The sequence below is a fragment of the Anolis carolinensis genome, chromosome 4 (assembly GCF_035594765.1).
Source record: "Anolis carolinensis isolate JA03-04 chromosome 4, rAnoCar3.1.pri, whole genome shotgun sequence".
Taxonomy (NCBI): Eukaryota; Metazoa; Chordata; class Lepidosauria; order Squamata; family Dactyloidae; genus Anolis; species Anolis carolinensis.
In genome coordinates, this window is record NC_085844.1 from 161,995,896 (window position 1) to 162,017,610 (window position 21,715).

At 40.4% G+C, this 21,715-nt stretch overlaps 1 protein-coding gene across 1 annotated transcript in view; it reads right to left on the reverse strand.

Annotated features, from left to right (window-relative positions):
• Positions 1-21,715, reverse strand: part of ak5 (adenylate kinase 5) — a 125,207-nt gene that overhangs the window by 84,803 nt on the left and 18,689 nt on the right. Inside the window, exon 6 of the mRNA XM_003223051.4 lies at positions 4,145-4,336. Within this exon, the coding sequence (XP_003223099.2) occupies positions 4,145-4,336 (192 nt within the window). The remainder of the gene's footprint in view (positions 1-4,144; positions 4,337-21,715) is intronic.

Below are 21,715 nucleotides of genomic sequence, written 5' to 3' on the forward strand. Positions count from 1 at the left end.
ATAAGTCCTTCCAAACATCAAGACCCAGATTTTCTGACCAAAGCATAGTGTTCTTCATCTATATCAGGGGTCCTCAAACTACAGCCCACAAACCATTTCTGTCCAACCAAAGTGATTCACCTGCTCCCTGTTCTAAACTTTAGACTTGCCGCCACTGCCATTAATGCCTTGCCACTACCGCCACTTCTTTCTTTCTTCTTTACTCTCCTTTCTTTTCTTTATTTCCCCCCAAAATTGAGGGAATCTTCTCCACTCCATTTTTGCTCCCTCCAAAATTTCTGGTGGTAGGGGGCAACCATCCCTACCCAAGAATTCAAAAAAGGCAGAAATACTTGTATAATGTAGAGAGGTGAGGGACTTAGTGCTTCCCAGAAGGTTCTCCTGGGATAATATAAGCTCTAGCCTTTTGCCACAGAGAAAAAGATGTTTCATTTTTTATATAAGTTTAAGATACGGTAGTCACATTGCCCCATAGATAAGTCGATTTAGGTTTTCAGGTTGATTTTTTTACTAAACTTTCTAGATGTATATATGAGTATATACAAGTAAATCCTGAGTTGCCATTCTAGAAATAGAAACACTCTTTTTTCACAGAAGGGTCTCCATTTCCAAGGAAATTCTCAGGGGAATTTCACCTATTGCTCTGGAAGGTGCTACAACTCACGTACGTTAAGTGTGCATATTTTGGTGCTTACAACATTGAGCCTATAACTGAAATCTAATTCTCATAATTCTCCTGATTGAAAATTTTGTTTCTGTTCTTTGTAAGAGAGACCTTTATTTTCAAAAAGGACAGCCATGTTCATTTGTTGCAGGTCAATCTTGTTAGTCTAAAAGGTCTCACATGACATTTTCAAGGTGTTTGATTAAGCCTGGCATTTACATAAAATATTTCATACATAATTGAGAAAAAGAGCCATCCTTTGAAAATAAATAGGATGTATGCACATAACTGTGTGTATTGCACCATTTCTGAATCACCAAAAAGGTACACAGATGGCTTTGTATCTTCAGAGGTGGGTATATTTTGGAACTGTGAGGCAGAAGCATCTGAAATCTTGAACATATTATGAATGACTCAACAGAAGCTTTCTTGACTTATACCAGGTATCAATGAATCACTAGCCTTGTTATGGATGGAAAGATGTTATGATAATGGGAAGGCTTACTTTCCCAAATTTTAAAATAAATGACACTATGCTTCTATCCACCTCTTACTGACTTAGCTGCAAAGCTCACATTGTACAGCCTGGGATTTGAAATGAAAATTGAAAAGAAAGGTTAAATGGATCTGTCAGTTCTCTTGAACCACTTGATTTTCCATTCACAAATAACTTTACTAAATAAACATATGTCACTCAAGTTACAGTGAAAAATAAGTACTGTTGTTGTTGCCCACATATTTAAATATATGCATCTGAGATGGCTGATGCAACTTCTGTGCCCCCTCTTTCCCACAGTAGTCCCCAAGACCCTGAAATGTTAAGTAAAGATTATACTTAATGGACTAAGTTGTAATCTGTAGTGGAAAGAAGATTTCTTCAAAAATCAGGCATTTGAAGCACTTCTGCTAACAGAAAGCAGATCCTTGATCCAACCTCAACCCCGTCTGGATCAAGTGTTAAACTGTAAGCTAACACAGAGATAAATCCCACTGATTCAGTTGATCTACTCTAGAATCATAGTTGGAAAAGACCACAAGGCCATCCATTTCAACCCCATGCCATTCAGAAACACACAATCAAAGCACCCTTGGCAGCGGGCCATCCAGTCTCTGCTTAAAACCCCCCAAAGAAAGAGATTCCACTAAATTCCTGGATAGCATATTCTACTGTCAAATAGCTCTCACTAGCTGGAAGTTCTTCCTGATGTCTAGATGTAATCCTTTCCTGCAATTTGAATCCACTAGTATCCTAGTCTCCAGAGCAGCAGAAAACAGGCTTGTTACCTCCTCAATGTGGCATCCTTTCAAATAGGGATGGACACGGAGGGCTAACATTGCCCTACCAGCCTTCTTTTCTCCAAGCTAAGCATACCCAGCTTCCTGATAAGGCTTTGGTCTCCAAATCTTTGATCTTTTTGGTGGATCTTCTGGGGACATGTTCTAGCTCAGGGATGGTCAAACCAAAGTCCACGAGCTGGATGCTGCTGCTTTCCTCTGCCCCTCTCCCTCTCTCCTTTCCGCATAAGGCCATGGTGAGCTGCCGGGGTGCCAAAAGGACTCGGGAGGCAGGAGTTGTTTGGCGGGGATAAACATGCCTTCCTCTCCTCTCCTCTCCTCTCCTCTCCTCTCCTCTCCTCTCCTCTCCTCTCGGCACAGGGAACTGGCTGCAGAGAGGTGAGGCCTGGTGAAAAGGCATAGGGCTTCTACCAATCGCGCGCCTCCTCCCCTCTCAGCACAGCGATTCAGCTGAGTTGCTGTGCCAAGAGGAGAGGACAGGCCTGGCTTGTCAGGAAGGTGTGCAGTTGATAGAAGCCCTTTGCAGGGCTTCTATCAGCCCCACACCTTCCTTTCTTCTCCAGCTGCACACTAAACACTCCCCCCCTTGCCCACCATCTCAGCCAACTGCCCTGCCCCCCATTGTGCCTTCCCCCGCCCCCGGTCCCTCCCACCTGGCCTGCCCAGCCCCTGCCAGCTTGGTCTGTCCACCTCTGCCCACAGCCCGCAGGCTCAAAAGTTTGTCCATGTCTGTTCTAGCGTGTCAATGAACTACAGTGCCTGGAACTGGACAAAGTATTTCCATTAAAATTAGCCAAATAATAATAATAATAATAATAATAATAATAATAATAATAATAATAATAATAATTATATTATTTTATTTTTATACCCCGCCTCCATCTCCCCAAAGGGACTCGGGGCGGCTTACAAATATAAAACAAACATACAATAACATCAAATACCGAAAAATACGCAAATAAAAATTAAACGGCATAAAATAAAATCACAATCATTAGTAAAACGCAAGTTGAAACGCAATGATAAGGTCATAAAATGAACTGGGTGAAAAGTGCACTGAGTGAGACTTGTAAACATGAAGGAAGTTAAAGTGCTAAAGATCATGGAGAGAACCTTAAAATGGGGTGAACCCTGTGGCTATATTCAAAAGAATTAACCAAACAGGTGCAACTGATCAGAAGTAACCGCTAGTATGAAGGTTAGCGTACAATAGACGGTACTTATTCAAAAGCCTGTGTGAAGAGCCAGGTTTTCAGGCTCTTCCTGAACACTTCCAAGGTGGCAGCTTGTCTAATTTCCCTGGGGAGTGCGTTCCAGAGCCGAGGGGCCACCATGGAGAAGGCCCTCTCCCTCGTCCCCACCAACTGCGCTTGTGACGGAGGTGGAAGCGAGAGAAGGGCCTCCCCCGACAAACGAAGAGATCGTGAAATAAGATTTCTGCCATGTTCTTGCTTTTTTCCTGGCCTAATATATCCCAATCCAGGTTTCAGCCTTTGTAGTTCTGAAGTATTGCTATATAACATAATTATACTAATGGTTTTATTCTATGAAATCCTGGGATTTGTAGTCTCAGCTGGTCAAGAGGTTATTAGAATTCTCTGTTAGAGAGCTTTAATCTGTTTATCTGAGCGACAGCATTATTAGAGGTCCCTTACAGAAAATTCCAAGCAATTTGCAAAAGTATTTCCTTAGAACAATGGTTCTCAACCTATGGGTCCCCAGGTGTTTTGGCCTACAACTCCCAGAAATCTCAGTCAGTTTACCAGCTGTTAGAATTTCTGGAAGTTGAAAGCCAAAACATCTGGGGACCCACAGGTTGAGAACCACTGTCTTGGAACAATGTCTAGTATATAATATTTATAATACACAATATGGTACAAAATATCAGTATCAAGAGACAGAATATCACAATTAATTTACACTATATGGAGTCCCACTAGGTATTAAGAATAGCCAGAATATCACAAAATCCAGACTATGGGATGGAAAAACAGTAGGTTCTTTAGGTAAATAAAAAGGAAGCCTCTTATCCCAGTTTTTCATCTTTACATATAAAACAAATGTATATGAGTGCACATGCCCAGAAGCAAGTATGAATAATATTATTTGATTTAGAACATAAATCTATAAGTAAAACAATTCAGCCACAGTTGTATATAGCATATACACTGACTGAAAACTTACTGTCATGATCAGTCCTTTTTCCTGGAAATATTTGACCAGTGGAACAGTATTTTGCTTGAAGTTTGTTAGGCGTCTCTGTGTAGCTTTGAGATTATCATCAGGCCTCCCCTGCTGCTCGGCACGCTTCATTAGCCGCTCTTTCAGCCGCTGATTTGAGCAAGACAGAAACACCACCAAATCGGGTGTACAGATCTGCAAGGATGATAGACCACAAAAAAATTACAACTGGTGGATTAACTCATCTCTGATAACAGTGAACTGGCTTGTACTTTTGTGAACAACGAGAACCTTTAAGAGTTTGCTGTGAACATTACAGTCCATTAGTTTTTCTCAAGTGAAAATATTTGTAATATTGTAAGTCTAGCTTTTCACTTCAGGAATTTATAATATGCAAGGGTCGTTAATAAATGCATGATGATGGATGTTAGATTCAGGCAAACAAATGTAAGATGAGTCTTTTTTCTCCACAGCTATGGGTTCATAGCCTTTCCTAACTTGGTATGCCCAAGATGTTTTAAGCAGCAGAATCTATGCTATGGTCAATTATCAGAAATGATGGGAGCTGTAGTCCAGAGGACAACATAATACAGTGTTCCCTGGCTTATCGCGGGGGTTACATTCCAGTACCACCCGCAATAAGTGAAAATCCGCAAAGTAGGGACATAATATTTATTTTTATATGTATAGCTTATTTTAGTTGTTAGGTGGCCTTTCTCTCCTTTGCAAGACCGTTTTGCTCTGTAGTTATTTTAGTTTGGTGAGGCGGGCATCAATTTGGGAGAGAAGGCTGTAAACCTGCAACTCCCAGGGAGCCAGTGAAGCCTTTCCCGGAAGAGGGAGTGGGGCGAAAGTACATGTGCAAAAGGCAGATGCCACCGCAGCCTAGTCCTCCATGAGTTGCTTTGTGTTGTTTAATTGGTTAGTTTGATAGATAGATACCACTTTTGATTGGATAGCATTAAGGTCTGAGAGTGCTTTGGACCACAAAAAAACTCCAGCGAAACAGCGAGGGCACGAAAAGCGAACTGCGAAGTAACGAGGGAACACTGTATCTATAGTTGATATAACTGCTATATTTTTGGCAAGAAATGCCAGATATCCCATTCCATTTTTAAACTATGGCATTTAATGAACTATTAATAAGAACAATAGACGTGTGCATGAGATTTGTTTTAACTGTCATTAATTGATTTTGAGTTTTGGTCACCCTATGAATGAGAGGCCTCCAAGGCCCCATCTACAATGACTATTTAATGAACCTTCGACATGTGGTGGCTCTACAACACACACTGCAAAAGCATGCTGCAGAACACTTGAAGAACTTTAAAACCAAGACAAGCAAAGTTAGGGAGAAGTCCAAAAGAAAGCCCTTAATACACATCAGCATACTCCACATTGCAAAATAAAAGCAACTCCACAGAATGTGAATCGCTTTGCAGACACCCAAAGTGCTCTGCTGATCTGCGCATTATTATTAATATTTATTTTTATCCTGCTTTTTCCTCTCTTACATGTGCATTCCACAGAGGAAAGTTGAAAAAAATTGCATTCTCCACCACTGTCAAGTTATAGATAATTGCAGAACCAACCTTCGCGGTATGTGTAAGAACCATTGTGTCACAGTGTAGATGTGTCACAAAGCATCCTATCATCAACAGCCCTACTCAGATCTGCAAACTCAGGACTGTAGCTTTCTTGATTGAATCAATCCATCTGAAATGTTGCCTTCCTCTTTTCCTGCTCCTTCTACTTTACTAAGTGTTATTGTGTTTTCCAATGAGTCATGTCTGCTCATGATACGTGCAAAGTATGACAGTCTCAGTTTAGTCATTGTGGCTTCTAGGGGGAATTTAGGTTTGATTTCCTCTAAGGTTGATTTATTGATCTTTTTTGCAGTACGTGTTATCTGTAAAACCTTTCTACAACACATTTCAAATATGATTATTTCCTTGCTATCATCTTTCTTCACTGTCCACCTTTTGCAACCATACATGGAAATGGAAAATCTGATGGCATGATTAATATTCAATGATATATATTTACACTTCAAGGTTTGGTCTAGTTCCTTCACACCTTGCCTTTCAGGTCCAAGTCTTTTGATTTCTTGATTACAGCTTCCATTCTAATTAATGAGTGAGCCAAGCTGTGGAAAATCCTGAAATATTTTAATGCATTTCTCATCTATTTCAATGCCTGTCTGATGTGGAAGACCCTACCAGCAACACTGCTATTGTCAGCACAATTTCTTGCTTTCACGGAAGCATGCAACCCCACCAGCACAGAGAGATATGCCATGGGACCTATTCACTATGTCCTGGACCCTATGAAGAGGTGGAAAGAAACTCTGAAACCTTGTCACTGTGTATACATGATAACAAGAGATTTTTAAAATAATGTATGGAAGACATTATGATTATTTTATTGGGGCCCCAGTAGCGAAGTGCGTTAAAGCACTGAGCTGGAGACCGAAAGGTCCCAGGTTCAAACCCTGGGAGCGGCGGGAGCAGCCGCTGTTAGCTCCAGCTCCTGCCAAACTAGCAGTTCGAAAACATGCCAATGTGAGTAGATCAATAGGTACCACTCCGGCGGGAAGGTAATGGCGCTCCATGCAGTCATGCCGGCCACATGACCTTGGAGGGGTCTACGGACAACGCTGGCTCTTCGGCTTAGAAATGGAGATGAGCACCAACCCCCAGAGTCGGTCACGACTGAACGTCAGGGGAAACCTTTACCTTTTTATGGAAGACATATGTAATTCTAATTTATCTGAGCTTTTTTTTACCAAAGTAATTGTTATGTTAAAGCGTTAATGGAGATATTAACTTTTCACAATCCGTGATGAAAGTAATTATATTCTTTGAAAATATTAAAGTAGCAGCTAAATTAAGTTGTCATAAATAATTTGTTTGATGATTAGCACGTACATGAAAGAAACAAAACAACCTAGTTAACTACATAATTAAAACGCACTGGAAAAAATGTTTTGTTCACCTCAAATTGTTCCTGGGGCAAGAGGTGTATATAAGGAATACAGTCATCTCCTATGGAGAGTAACATCAATATCATTAGCAATCAGAAAGGAAGTATTTAAAATTAGGATGGGCTGCTTATTAAATGCTGAGAAATGTTACTTATTATAAAATGGAGTGCATTCAGAACTAATGTGCACAATTATCCTGAGAGACACTGGTATCGCATTTGCATTACCTCCTTGTCTAGTGTTAGTCCCCCGTCTATCACTGATATATAAGACTCCTACTGGTAACATAAATTTATACAGCTCTTTTACATATACTATGGATATATAAGAATTTAAAGAGGAGACCGGTTGGGAGAAGGAAATGTTAAATCTCAAAAGATCGGAAGCCAAAGCGAAGAACAGCCAAGATTAAGCTACCCTTTGTATGAAAAGTCACAGACTTTTTCTTTTGCCTAGTAGCCCAATTTTCATGGACCTTCAATCCTGGAGCAGAGCTTGCCAGAAATGGTTCCTCATTGACTTCTACTCAAGCTTTGGAACAATGCAAAAGGGGCATGCCTAAGATGGCCCTCAGTTGCCTATGTCCGTTGGAGCCGAATATATTAGTTTAATTTATGGCATACCTGATATCTTCTAATACTATGGTTCTAATATTATTATGATTTTTCTATGATGGTTCTTCTTCAGGTGCATTTATATATAAGTGAAGCAGAACTGTTACTGGTGGTTGCCTGGAAACAAAGGGAACCCAGCTAAATGCACAGATGGATATGTTTTATAATATGAACCTTGTCAAGTAAAATTAAATGTAGGCTATCCTGTGCTGAGACATTACTGCAAATATCTATGAAATAATCATAACTGCAATTTTAATTCTGCTTCAGATAGTGGGCAAATGTGCCCATTGCTTCTCAATTGCAGACTGGGCTCAAGAGAGTTTAATTCTCCCAGGAAGGCAAATTCTAAGCATATTCAAAAGCATGTTTTTTTCATCCTCTGAATTCTGTGTCACCTTTTCATTTTGTTCATTTGAGAAAGCAAGAATAATTCCCTATGGAACCAGGCAAGAACACTGTCAAGACTCATGATTCATCCCAATCCATTAACATTTGTTAGATATTTCCAAAGTATCATCAATTTGTTCTCTATTGCACATAAAACATTCACAGGGCATTAAGAAGAACTGTTTTAATTTAATTTGCCTACTTTTTATAACATTTAAAAGCATGCCCTATGTTCTCAGTTTAGTAGGCAAAAGCAGTAAGAATTCTTAGTAACCTTTCTCCAGTAAAGCTAAATGTTATTTTGATAATATAAATATGGGTTGTAATCCTCCTGCTGTATTATAGTGGAGTTTAAATTACTTTGACTTGCGTAAAACAAATAGTCACAGCTATTTGTTGGGGAGATGGGACGGGATATAAATAAAGTTTGATTGATTGATTGACAACTCTATCCTCTAAACCAGTGGTTCCCAACCTGTGGTCTGTGGACCACTAGTGGTCCCCAAGAACTAAAATATGGTCTGCGACCTGGCTGTTACTACACCGTTGCAATGAGAGAAACTGATCTCGTGAAACCCTCTTATAATGCCGAAGCAATTGGGATGTTGGGAGGGGAGAGGCTGACTACTCATGAAAGGTGCGACGACAAGCCTCCTCCTCCTCCTCCCTTCCCCTGAGTGGAGACATTCCATGCGGCTCCCGGAAGTGGGGGCGCCTTGGTGTCTTCGTTTTTAGATGTGTTCCTGGGGTTATTTGGGGTGCTGATTTAGAAAATGGCATTGGATAGACTGCATTAACTCTAGATTATTAAATATGGTTTTCTGTGGGCGAGCAGATGGCAACTACTGGATGGCATATGTTCTATATCAGTAAATAGAACTGATGTGGTTTATCCAATGCAATTTTCTGAATCAACACCCCAAACAACCAAACCGAATCTAAAGTTGACCAAAAACTGATTCGTAACCCTTTCAGTACTAATGTGGGGGAGTGGTCCCCTAGTCAAAAAAAAGGCTGGGAAACTGCTCTAAACAAGCAGAGAGAATAACATAAAATGCAGCAAAATGTTGAGTTGTTGAGTATTAACGATCAAAGACATGCCATGTTTTCCCCTCTCGTGATAGGTAATAAATATATATGAAAAATAAAATACAAAACACTAAAGATATATCCGTAACACATATGAAACTTAGGTTTGGTTCATACCAGCATTATTTTAAAAGCTGAATGTAGAACACAGTGGCCCATTTTCAGACTTAACTAGCTCAGATGAATAAAAGATGTTTTGTTATTAATAAACCTCATACACTTTCTCCTTCCTTCTCTTGACACATCGTTGTGACTGTGTCTTCTCTGTCTGGCTTAATATTTGTTGATAGCACTTTTAATGGGATGCATGCATGAGCTAATGGTTCAGAAGCATCTCATCTTAGAAAATGCATCCTTATAATGTTTAATGAGCTGTTTTTATATTGATGTGTTTTATTATTATGTTTGTAACCACATGGGCTTGGTCACCCTGAGTCCCTTCGAGGAGATGGAGGCGGGGTATAAAAATGTTGTTGTTGTTGTTGTTGTTGTTGTTGTTGTTATTATCCTTCCACTGAAAATCTCTCAGGGCCAAATTAGATGACACAACAGAGATTTGTAACTGGATCTTCCATCCTACTAAATGTTGTAAACATAATTTTTAAGGAATAAGGGGGCATGTTCCGTCCCCCAGGACGATGGTTTGCCTTACTTATTGGTCGTTTGTTTGTTTTCCCTCCTTTGCATTTTGTTCCAGCCTCTGGCTGCAAAAGCCCAGGAAAGGTGGCTTGAAGTCTGCAAGAGCTGGCTGCAGTTTTCTTTGCAATGATTGGTCAAAGAGTACAACATCTTAGGACCGCCCTTTTTACCAGGGTCTAGTCTCCATTTTAGAGTTTCATTCTGGCTATAGTCTTCCAACGTGCTGGAGCTGTGCAAGGCTAACTGGGACAAATCATCCTCAAAACCAGGCCAATCTAAGCCTATCCAAATTAGATAAGTATTGAATTATACTGATCTGGAATAGGAAATCTAGTTAGAGGAGCAGGGTTATTCCATCGCTTCTAGAACTAATCTTTGCTGTAAAGATAGGGAAGGAAAGAGTTTCTCCTTCTAATATAGGCAGCGTGATTAGGGTATAGTGGTTTTATAATCACCTTTGCCTTCTGGAACCAGGGATAATTCTGCAACTAAAACCTATGGAAATTTGTTTCATTTTCTGCAACTTTAAGATCTGTGCCAGGTTTACAACCTTGTATGAATAAACATCCTTTTTTGAAGTTCTCCAGACTCAGTCGTTCAATATTTTAGGACAGCTTATAGGGATTTGCAGTTCGCCCGGATAAAGGACGGCACGTTTCAGCTTTATAGTTTTTTTTATTGTCTGGCGGACGGCACAGGGCATTTAATGAAAGACTTGTTTTAAAAGCATGAACAACATGAAATCCATTTAAATCAGGTCTAACAAGCTTCACTGTGATGGCCTATCATTGAAAATCTCCTCATTGGAGAGCTTCTGCCTGTCAGTACAAATACTGAGCTAGGTAGGTCAATTGTCTGACTGATATAAGACAGTTTCATATGTTCTGAAGCACAATGTCAGTTATACTGCCTTTCTGATAGACATTAGAGCCCCTTTAGAACCAATTGACATTCATCAGTAAGCAATACAAAATGTTTTATGAATCCAACCATTCATAGTACAAGATTAAGGTAAAAGGAAAGGTTTTGCCCTGACATTATGTCTAGTCATGTCCAACTCTGGGGGTTGGTGCTCATCTCCATTTCTAAGCTGAAGAGTCAGCGTTGTCCGTAGACACCTCCAAGTTCATGTGGCCGGAATGGCTGCATGGAGTGCCATTACCTTCTGATGGAGGAGTACTTATTGATCTACTCACATTTGCATGGTTTCTAACTACTACATTGGCAGAAGCTGGGGCTAACAGTGGGCACTCACCCCACTACCCGGATTTGAACCACTGACCTTCCGGTCAGCAAGTTCAACAGCTCAGAAGTTTAACCCGCTGTGCCACCGGGTACAAGATTAACACAAAGGAAACAATATGAAGGGTGGTGTGTTTGCTTGTCCGTTATTACAAAGAAGCCAGCTAAGCCAAAATCGTATTAGATGGCCAACATCATTTAGCTAAAAATGAATATATATATATATATATATATATATATATATATATATAGATATATACACAGTAGAGTCTCACTTATCCAAGCTAAACGGGCCGGCAGAAGCTTGGATAAGCGAATAACATGGATAATAAGGAGGGATTAAGGAAAAGCCTATTAAACATCAAATTAGGTTATAATTTTACAAATTAAGCACCAAAACTTCATGTTATACAACAAATTTGACAGAAAAAGTAGTTCAATACGCAGTAATGTTATGTTGTAATTACTGTATTTACGAATTTAGCACCAAAATATCATGATGTATTGAAAACATTGACTACAAAAATTGCTTGGATTATCCAGAGGCTTGGATAAGCGAGGCTTGGATTAGTGAGACTCTACTGTATATATTTCAAATCCCAGTATGTACTGTTTTCTTATCAGAGTTTTTTTTTTTTTAAAAAAACCAAAACAACAAAAGAAAAATGTCTGCTCGACTCTTTCTCCTACCTTCTCATCTTATTCAGAAACTATCCATCAATCAGTTTACTGGATAGTGGAATAAAGCACGTTTTGAAACCAACATTTTTTTGTCCTTCTGTTCAGAGAGAAATATATCTCCCAATAACAAAATTCTTACCCTTCCCTTTACACTAGAATCCTATGAGAGAGGTAAAGGGCAAAGATGTTTCATCGTCATTGAAGAAGAAAACCCTATTTCAGTTTTCCTCTTCCATGGATGCATTTGACTTTCTACCATTGGTGCGAGAAATCAGATATATCCAATGGTTCCGTGTCAAACATCACAGAATTGCACTGTTGTTGCAATTAGTTGTTCTGGAAATCTTTATGTTAATGGGCAGAATATAAAGTATATAATAAAAATAAAGACGTCAACAACAACAACAAATACACAATTGCAACAAATTTAAAATCACAAATAAAATTATTGCCAGTGGATGGTATTCCACTCAATCGTTAAAAACCTTGAGAAATAAGGTTAGATGAGCCGTGTTACAGCTCTTTCTTTGTTTTTCACAGGACCATGCAATGGAAAGACTTGCCGCAACTGCAAATTAGAACAACCATGCAGTTGTCAATGTCCACTTCAACGCACTAGTCTAGTTTCCTACAACGGGACGAATTAAATTGGTAATTTGTGATCCGGTGCCCATTCATGAGCCACCAACTGCTGGCACCTGAGAAGTTTGCAAGAAACAAACATAGAATTGTAGTCAATGCCCATAAATACTGTACCGGGCCCTAGCCATGCCCCCATATCATATGGTTTAAGAAGCACTGCATTATATTGTCGTCTTAGAAGCAAATAATGCCGTTCAATGCAGTTAAACTGCATTATGGGTCTGCATTGATCATATAATTTAGTTCCAAACTGCACTACATGGCAGTGAAGATCCAGCCCTTGAGACATAGTAAACAAGTGCTGGCAGAGAAATGATTCCAAGATGCCTTTCTGGATCAAGCCAAGGCTAAATTTAATACGCAGTCGCACTCCTTAAATGGCTCAAAGGCAATGCCAATCGGGAGGGAAAAGAAAAAATCTTGCAGCTCCACACCTTCACTTTACATTGTCACATAAACAAAAATACACAACAGAACATTGTCCATAAATAGCTGTGTAAATATATCACCAGTGAACTGTTCACGGTCACATTATATATAGAGTGAATTTATGTCCTCTTGCTCCAAAGATGTGTGGCCTTGAGCATCTGAGACTACTCCTGAAGAAGAAATCGCAAATCTACCTACTGTGGTACATTTCTTTAAACAAGTACAACTCAAATTATTTATATTGCTATTCCACCCATAACAGTGACATTAATGGACTTACTGCAAAAATTAGATTTTCTTTGTATCCACACAGCACAGTTAACGTTTAATATGCCACTGAATCACTTTACCCCCTATTTTTCTTTTTTTTAAAAAACCCTTAGTCACTGGTTTTAAAATAAGCTTCCTGTCTTCAGTGTTGAAATGAATGCTATTTTTCCCCAGGAGGACATAAGCATCAAAAGTGAAATCCAACAATAAGCAGATACAACTCTGAAGGCTCCTGCAGAGAGTTGTATCATGATGCATATTGCTGCATTTACATGCACAGTAGAGTCTCACTTATCCAACATTAATGGGTCGGCAGAATGTTGGATAAGTGAAAATGTTGGATAATAAGGATGGATTAAGGAAAAGCCTATTAAACGTCAAATTACATTATGATTTGACAAATTAAGCACCAAAAGGTTTGTTGCATGTCTTTCGGGCTGTGTGGCCATATTCTGGAACATAGCCACACAGCCCGAAAGACATACAACAATCCTGTGATCCCGGCCATGAAAGCCTTCAACAACACATAAGCACCAAAACATTATGTTTTACAACAAATCGACAGAAAAAGCAGTTCAATACATGGTAACATTATGTAGTAATTACTGTATTTATGAATTTAGCATCAGAACATGGCAATGTATTGAAAACATTGATTACAAAAACATTGGCTACTAACAAATTGACTACAAATAAAGATACAATTGCATAAAATGAACTTACAGTAACAACATTGTTTAAATTAAATGCATAAAAAGTTCAGTTCTTGCTACCTGTGGATCCAGGCAGGAGGCAGACTGTGTTGGATAATCCAGAACGTTGGATAAGCAAATGTTGGATAAGTAAGACTCTACTGTAATTATAAATGTTGTTTTGCATTACAAGAATCAATCCCTATATGTTCCAAGCTCAAAGATTCTTTCCTTTTCATCCAACATGGCTCAATTTCAGGGGGGAAAAACCTTTTTTAAAAATAATCATAGCTCAGCATTACATCCAAAGCCAGGCCTTACTGTCTTAACTCTGATTTACTACAATGAATTACAGCCACAATTTCAAATTGTGTTTTGAAATATCTGGTACTGAATCTGATTTGTCTTAATTCAGGTTAACTATAGTTCTGATTCAGGTGGCTGGTTAACACTAAACTGTGGTTAATCAGACATAGAAATGGAAATATCTCATTTCTTCCACACAGGGACAACAAGAAAAGGAAACGATAGGGGATGCTCAAATACTAGCTTACAAAAGCTTACAAAAGTAACATTAGATCTCTACGATTTAGTGCTATGTGCAAATACAGCTCCTATGCTATGATCAGTCAGTAATAATAATAATAATAATAATAATAATAATAATAATAATAATAATACTTTATTTATATACCGCCCTATCTCCCGGATGGGACTCAGGGCGGTTTCCAAACATAAAAATAACACATACATTACATAGCAACATAACACAGTAATAAGCTAAAATAATACAATTATCTAAATCCATAATAAAAGCAAAAACCCGTCTGTGTATGTGGCACGGGTGTCCACTCACACAGACAGCCTCCGGCCTCCACAAACAGGCTATACTTCTCAATCTGGAGAAACCAGCAAGTCACTTCTTTGCACTGACATTGCGGTTACAGCGAGCACCATGAACATGCATCCCAAACCCTGCCAATGTCCTCCTCAAGCACTACGAACCACCACGCAAGGAATGCTTTCATTTGGGGACAGTTTCATCCTAGATTTTGCTTTTTCTTCCACCACAGGCAGGCACCCCAGGGTTCTCCATTGCTATGAAATTTACATGACCCCGCCTACTGCCCTTGCACCACAGGCAGGCATCCCAGGGTTCTCCATTTCTGTGTAGTTTGCATGTCCCCGCCTACTGCCCTTTCCTTTCAAATCTGTCTGCATAACAAACAGAACAGAACTGAGCTGCAACTACATTTACTGGAGGAGTTTGGGGGATTGACGCCACATGGTGGAAATTGTAGTTCAGCCTGCACCAAGTCAGAGCACTCTGACTCCTATTGGGGAATTTAAAGGAGTTATAGCTCACCTACACCCAGAACACTATGAACCCAAACAATGGTGGGTCTGGACCAAACTTGCCATGATATGCCCACATTTCAATACTGGGGGGTTTGGAGGGCAATTGACCTGGACATTTGGAAGTTGTAGGTACTGGGATTTATAGTTTTCCTGCAATGAATGAGCACTGCACCGATGATGGACCGGGACCAAACTTGGCACACAGAACCCCCATAACCAATTGAACATATTGGACAAGTTTGGGGAAAAGGGACTTATAGTTCACCAGCATCCAGAGAAACAATGACCCCCACTGACAATGGACCATGACCACACTTCGCACAGAGAATCCTCATGACCAACTGAACATACTGCAGGTGTTTTTGAGAATGGGTCTTTATTTTGGGAGTTGTAGTTCACCTGCATCCTAATGATGACCGTCACCCCAGCTTTCAAATTGATTTGAAAACGCAGCGGAGAGTTCCGTGGATCGCTCACCAAAGGAACGGAACGGGACCGCAGCAGACTATTATTAAGAGATCTTTTTTATTTCACTTTCCCCTTCCCTGAACTATGTAACAAAATCCCCCAATAAAAGTAGCATTTATTTTAACAAGAACACTCTCTATCTGGTTATTTTGTATCTTTCTCTGACTCCTTCCTTTGCATGCAATTTCTCTCTCTCTCTCGTCCCTTTAACTCCGGCTGAGGTTTCTCCGCCATAGATTAACATGGCGGACGATATAAATTGGCTCATATCTCTATCAAAATTACCCCTAGAACGCTCCTCTTTTAGTCCTAACCCTTTCTAAGGCTCCTGACTCGAAGACAACCAGCGGAACCGGAATCGGTCCAGTTTTCGGCACCTCAACAGCTGTCAAACGGGACCGACTGCTCCTTCCAAGCCAAACTGCTGCCTTATCCCGGACTTTCCTCTCCCTGCGGCCCGCGGAATGGTTTTAAGAGATCCCTAGCCCCTTTCTGTGAACTGGGGATGGGGGGATCGCTCTCTCGCTGGGGAAACATAGCTCTCCAAGAACCCTTACCCTCTCTACAGCTGCCAGGGGGTGCCCGGACGGGTGCCCTCCACGTTTCATTCATACTTTCATAATTTTATGAAGGAGAAGAACACTCTTCCCCAGACCTATGCCTGGACTTATGAAATCTTATACTTCCAAAGACTACAACCCACATGTGCCCCTTCCCCATGCCATCTCTATGAATTCCTTATGAACTCTTTTTCCTCATGTATTTGTGAATTTTCATATTCTATGTACTTGGACACTCTCATGACTCACTGTTGTATGAACTTCTAATCGTTGGGCTAACTTCATGAATTGTGAAATCATGCTGCTAGAACTCCACTTCTATATTGGGTTCCCCAGATGTTGTAAACTTCGTTCTTATCAAATGTTTTCTATTGTTTATATCATTCATGATTCCCCTTTATGCAATGTCACCCACCTTTATGGATTCTCCTTTATTTCCTTGAAATCTATCTATCTGCCTATATGTATTTGTACTCTTTGGGATCCCCGGAAAATATGTATTTTTTCCCAGCAGGGTTTATGTTCCAACTTTATTTTAATTTTCATTCTATCCCATATAATTGTCAAATCATGAAATCAAATGGGAAATATTATGACCCCAACGTGAACTCTAGCCCTATGACCCAGACCTCCCTTCCCAAAAACAAAAGGATAATCTGCCACCGTTTAATCCAATCTCATTCCGATCGCATGGACAATATAGGGCTTGAGTCACCAAATTCCTAAAGGTGACTCGCCCCCAAGGCAAACATTGTCATATCCCAGGCCAGGACGCCTCAGGAAGGCACCCCTGTGGAGCCCGTCAATGACGGCTCATCACCACCCTTCTTTACTTCCCGTCTGACACCCCAAAGACATATCTAAAATCTGTGAACGTGACAGGACCCCGGACATCCTTGATGGGTGCCATTAATTCCTTTAGAAATCGGCCGGGCCAGGATTAATCTGATATTTCCTGTCCGGTCACTTCATTGTTTTAATAGCTCCCGCCTCCTCCTCTCTGATTGGCCCGGGTGGGGACAAAAAGCGGCTCCCCATTGGGCCAGCAAGGCAAGGCGGAAACGAAAGCCCGCCTCGTTCAACCTCCCAGCCTATCCGCGATCAGATGGGCGGGGAAGCGGGGCGGGAAATTCAAAGGGCTGTCAGACCGAAACATTGTATAAATATGGCTTTATTTGAAACATATGTTACGCTAGTAGATTGAATGATCGCTATTTGTCACGACCCAGGTTGCAAAGGCACCAATAACCAAACACAGAGGCCAGAATCTAACTAATATCTTTATTGAGGGAATATATAAAGTTAATAAAAACAAATGTAAAAGTTAGTTCAAAAGCAGACCTTTCAGGAAAGGTCAGAATTAGTCCAAAAAAGCAATGTCCAATAAGAAATATTATGGTCCAAAGTTGTAATCCAATAACCGAAACACTCACTTTGCCAAGCAAAGTGAGGGGAATTGACAAGGTCCTTTAGTCCATAACTTGAGCGAGGCTAGGAAATAACTTGATACTTGAAACAAGGCTTGAACGTGGAACAAGGTAACTAGGAACAAGAACAAGGTCCGTGGAATAACTTGATAAAATCCGTGGAACAAGGCATGGATTGGTCCTGGGAACCAAGGCAAAGTCCGTAGGTAAACAAGGCTGGGAAGCAAGGCGAAAACTGGAAAGCAGGGCAAGGCTTGAGCAGGAGCGAGGCTTGAGTCGGAGCGCGCTGTCCAGACACAACTCGCTCCGTAGGCTGACGAATTGACTCCGCGAAGTTACTACGCGGGTAAAACACCTAAATAGAGTCTAACCTTCCCGCCGAAGCAGTTCTCTGGGAATCAGAACCGAAAGCTAAACTCTGAGACCAGATGTGAGACTCCCCAAAGATTCTCACGAGAAGCAGTCTTAATTGGCCACATTCTTAGCTGCAATCCTCGCACTCCTGCGCGAAGCTGATTCCAAACTTCTCTGTTGTTTACAAAACTCCCGGCGCAAGAACACGGGAGAAGTAGGCTCTGGGGTTGTTTGACATACTTCTGGGAGACAACTTTCTTGCAGGTGCAAGGTTCCCAGATCTGCCTGGGAAAGATCTGGCTGAGGGGAAACCAGTTCTGACTGGGAAGGTAAAAAACCCAAGTTTTCTTCTTCATCAGGAATTACAATGTCCTGAGCAGGACTACAAGGCCCATGGGTCATCACACTATTAGCGTCCTTTTCAGCTGAATTGCTCAATAAAGACTCCTTGGCGGATTTTCCTTCACCCTTGGCGGACCTTCTTCATTTCAGGCTTCAGGTTGTATTGCGGCTTATATTCTCCTTTTGGCTTCGCCAAGGTCCGTTCCCTCAGGACCGGGTCGGGTCTCTCTTTAAGGGCCCGATCCCCTAAAACGCGGTCGACAACACTAAGACTACTGAACCCAGCCAATGACAGATCTAGACCAAACTTCAGGGTGATTGTCCTTTGGCTCTGGGAGTTGTAGTTCACAGACTGAACATTGCCTGCTGTGGATACTGACAGATGTTTTGGGGAAGTTGTCCCGGAACTCTGGGAGTTGTAGTCATTCACCTCCATCCAGACAGTACTGCACCTAGGCGATGACCAGCCAATGACAGATCTGGACCACACTTGCTACACAGGCCCCAAAATGGCCAACTTTTCATACTGGCAGGGTTTGGGGAGGATTAAGCCACAATTCTGGGAATTGTAGTTCACCCACTCCAAACAGAATACATAACATTAAAAGACAAATAATACCATTCTCAAATGACCCGGGCACCGCCGGGTCCCCAAGCTAGTATAGCAATAAATAACACTTACACAACCTGATCAAGGGGATGGGAACCATAAACCCAATATATTAAAGTGTATCAGTACCTTCATTTAATCAACACTGAGCAATTGTTAGAATTCAAAGAAGTAGCCACCAATATGCAAAGGGATCTTATAGCACTTTAGAGACTAATTAATGCTGGCTCTATGTTTTCGAATTAATGTAGTTTGACATCACTTTAACTGACATCATTCAATGCTAAGGAGTCATGGGAGTTGAAGTTTGGTGAGGGGCCAGCACTCTTTGGCAGGCAGTTATAAAGCTTTTGTAAAACTACAACTCCCAGGATTACATAGCATTGGGTCACAGCAATTAAAGTGGTAGCAAACTGCATTAATTCTGCAGTATAGATGCACTGTGATCCTATGATATACTGAGCATAGCAAGCAACTGTGTAGCTTTTATGTTTTAATATCTTATGTGCAATCAGTTATTTCTAATTAGCAAATATTTATAAGTTCCACTGGTTTAAAAGCTGGATAAGAATGCAACAGCAAAAAAACAAAAACAAAAAAAAACCCACTACCTCTGAAAAGGCTTGCCCTACTCAATTACTCAGACAGCCTCATAATCTGGGAGAAATGCGTTTAAAAATCATGGGACTTTAAGGAGAGTTCAGACATGGAGCTGTCAGTCCCGGTAAATGCTCTCCCAATGTCCTGAAAAATTTGGTTGTAACAGATTTGCCTGCCATATTGGTGCCTGCTGTGTAAATTCAAGCACTACTTCATAAGCATAAGAACAAAGGAATGCTTGCAGAGAGTTCTCGTAGGAATTGCTTTCCAATTGTGCTTCCATTTAGCCACCTATGTGTCTGTGGCTCCATTTGTTTACAGCCTTCATCAGCTGTTTTAGGATTTTAAATTGTGCACATGCACTACAGCAAGCACATAGCAAGGAAGGCATGTGTTTTCCTTGATTGTAGAGATATACAGTGATGCGAATATGCATCTTTTTTTTGGCTGAAATCAGATTTTAAATGCACTCTTTTAATACATGTTTTTCAGCTGTTGATGCAATCCAGTGTGCATTTTCAGCAAATGACGTCTAGTCACCACCACTCCTTTTATTTTGGTTTCTTCCACATTTTAGGGCCTGGGTAGAAGAGTCCTCAGGCTCCTTCCACACTGCCCTATATCCCAGGATCTGATCCCAGATTATCTGCTTATCCAAGATTGTCTGGCAGTGTAGACTCAGGCCCCTTGTACACTGCCACATAATGCAGATCATCAAAGCAGAAAATCTGGATTTTGTATGACAGTGTAGATGGGGCCTTATATAATTCAGTTCAAAGCAACCTCAGAACCATGCTAGAATAGACTTCTCTGTAACGAAGATGAGATAAAAGATTTATCTCAAGTGCAAAAGATGAATGTGCCATCTTTGTTTAAATAACAGGTGGATAGTGCTAGAAAGAAGTCAACTAATTAAGGGAAAATATTGACTTAGTCTCCAATACAAACTTCAAAATCCATAGCTGAATCCATCATTCCTAATTAGCATAGGCCCACTGAATCCATGGAACTTATATAAATGTTGGCATATTGTGTAATCATTGGATGAAGAGGTCTACTCTTATTGGGACAAACAATAGGATTTAGGACTAGGGCTTTCTTCACTATAATCAGGCCCAGATAAAGAGACAGAATAGAGGGCTTTCAATGTATAGGTGAGATGATGCCAAATGAAGAAGAACTTTGGATTTCTTACATAGTGAAGAAGATTTGAGGAGGAAGCTAATCTTGTTCATAAAGAACCAAGTTCATGAGAACCATTCTCTAATGATCCATAATAACTATGAAAACAATGCTAAACCCAACAAACATTCATGAAGAAGTTGAGAAGAAAATCTATCCTTTTTTAAAGGAGAAAAACGGCCAGACCAACATTTCCATCATGCTTTGACCCAGCAGTTGGTAAGAGGCCCTCCTTCCAATCCAAATGCCATTGCTGCTTTTGAGGGAGAGAAGAGCAGCCACCGTGTCCTGTACTTAATCTGCTCCTCTACTGCCATCACCTTTTCCTTCTGTGTCATTTAGACTATAAGCATGAAGGCAGGGAATTGCCAACTGAATGAAACTTCCCTAGAAGCCATTTTGCTAAAGGGTAGAGTATAAATATGTGAAAAATAAATTGTTGTGGCAAGAGGAATGTATCCACCATAAACAATTATGGGAGTCAAATCTGTCCTCCTGGATCTCAAACCGCAATTCATATTGTGTGAAAAGAGAATCCCTTAGACCAGTGATTTCCAAACTTTAGTCCTCCAGATGTTTTGGGCTCTGCTATTTTGGCCAATTAGCAGGAATTCTGGCAGCTGAAGTCCAAAACACCAAGAAGACCAACATTTGGAAAATACAGCAAAGACTTCAGAGCAGCATGAGTAGTACGTTCACCACATCCACTGCTGGATGCATACTGGAACATTTGTTGGATGCATACTGGAACATTTCCCCCATTTTACAGATATAAAAATATGTTAATGTTTTATCTGCATTTTTTTTAATTTAATTGAGTCATACTTAGTTATTTTGTGGTTAAAATTTCAACTCTTGTTTCAGAACTGTTTAGGTTGCCTTCTATGGATAACATGGTTCTCGTTGGGATCTGTATTCTAATTTTTTGTTTAGCTGGCTTAAGGTTAATTCAAAATTATTACATTTATTTCCAATGTTTTTATGTTTAGATTAAACTAAAG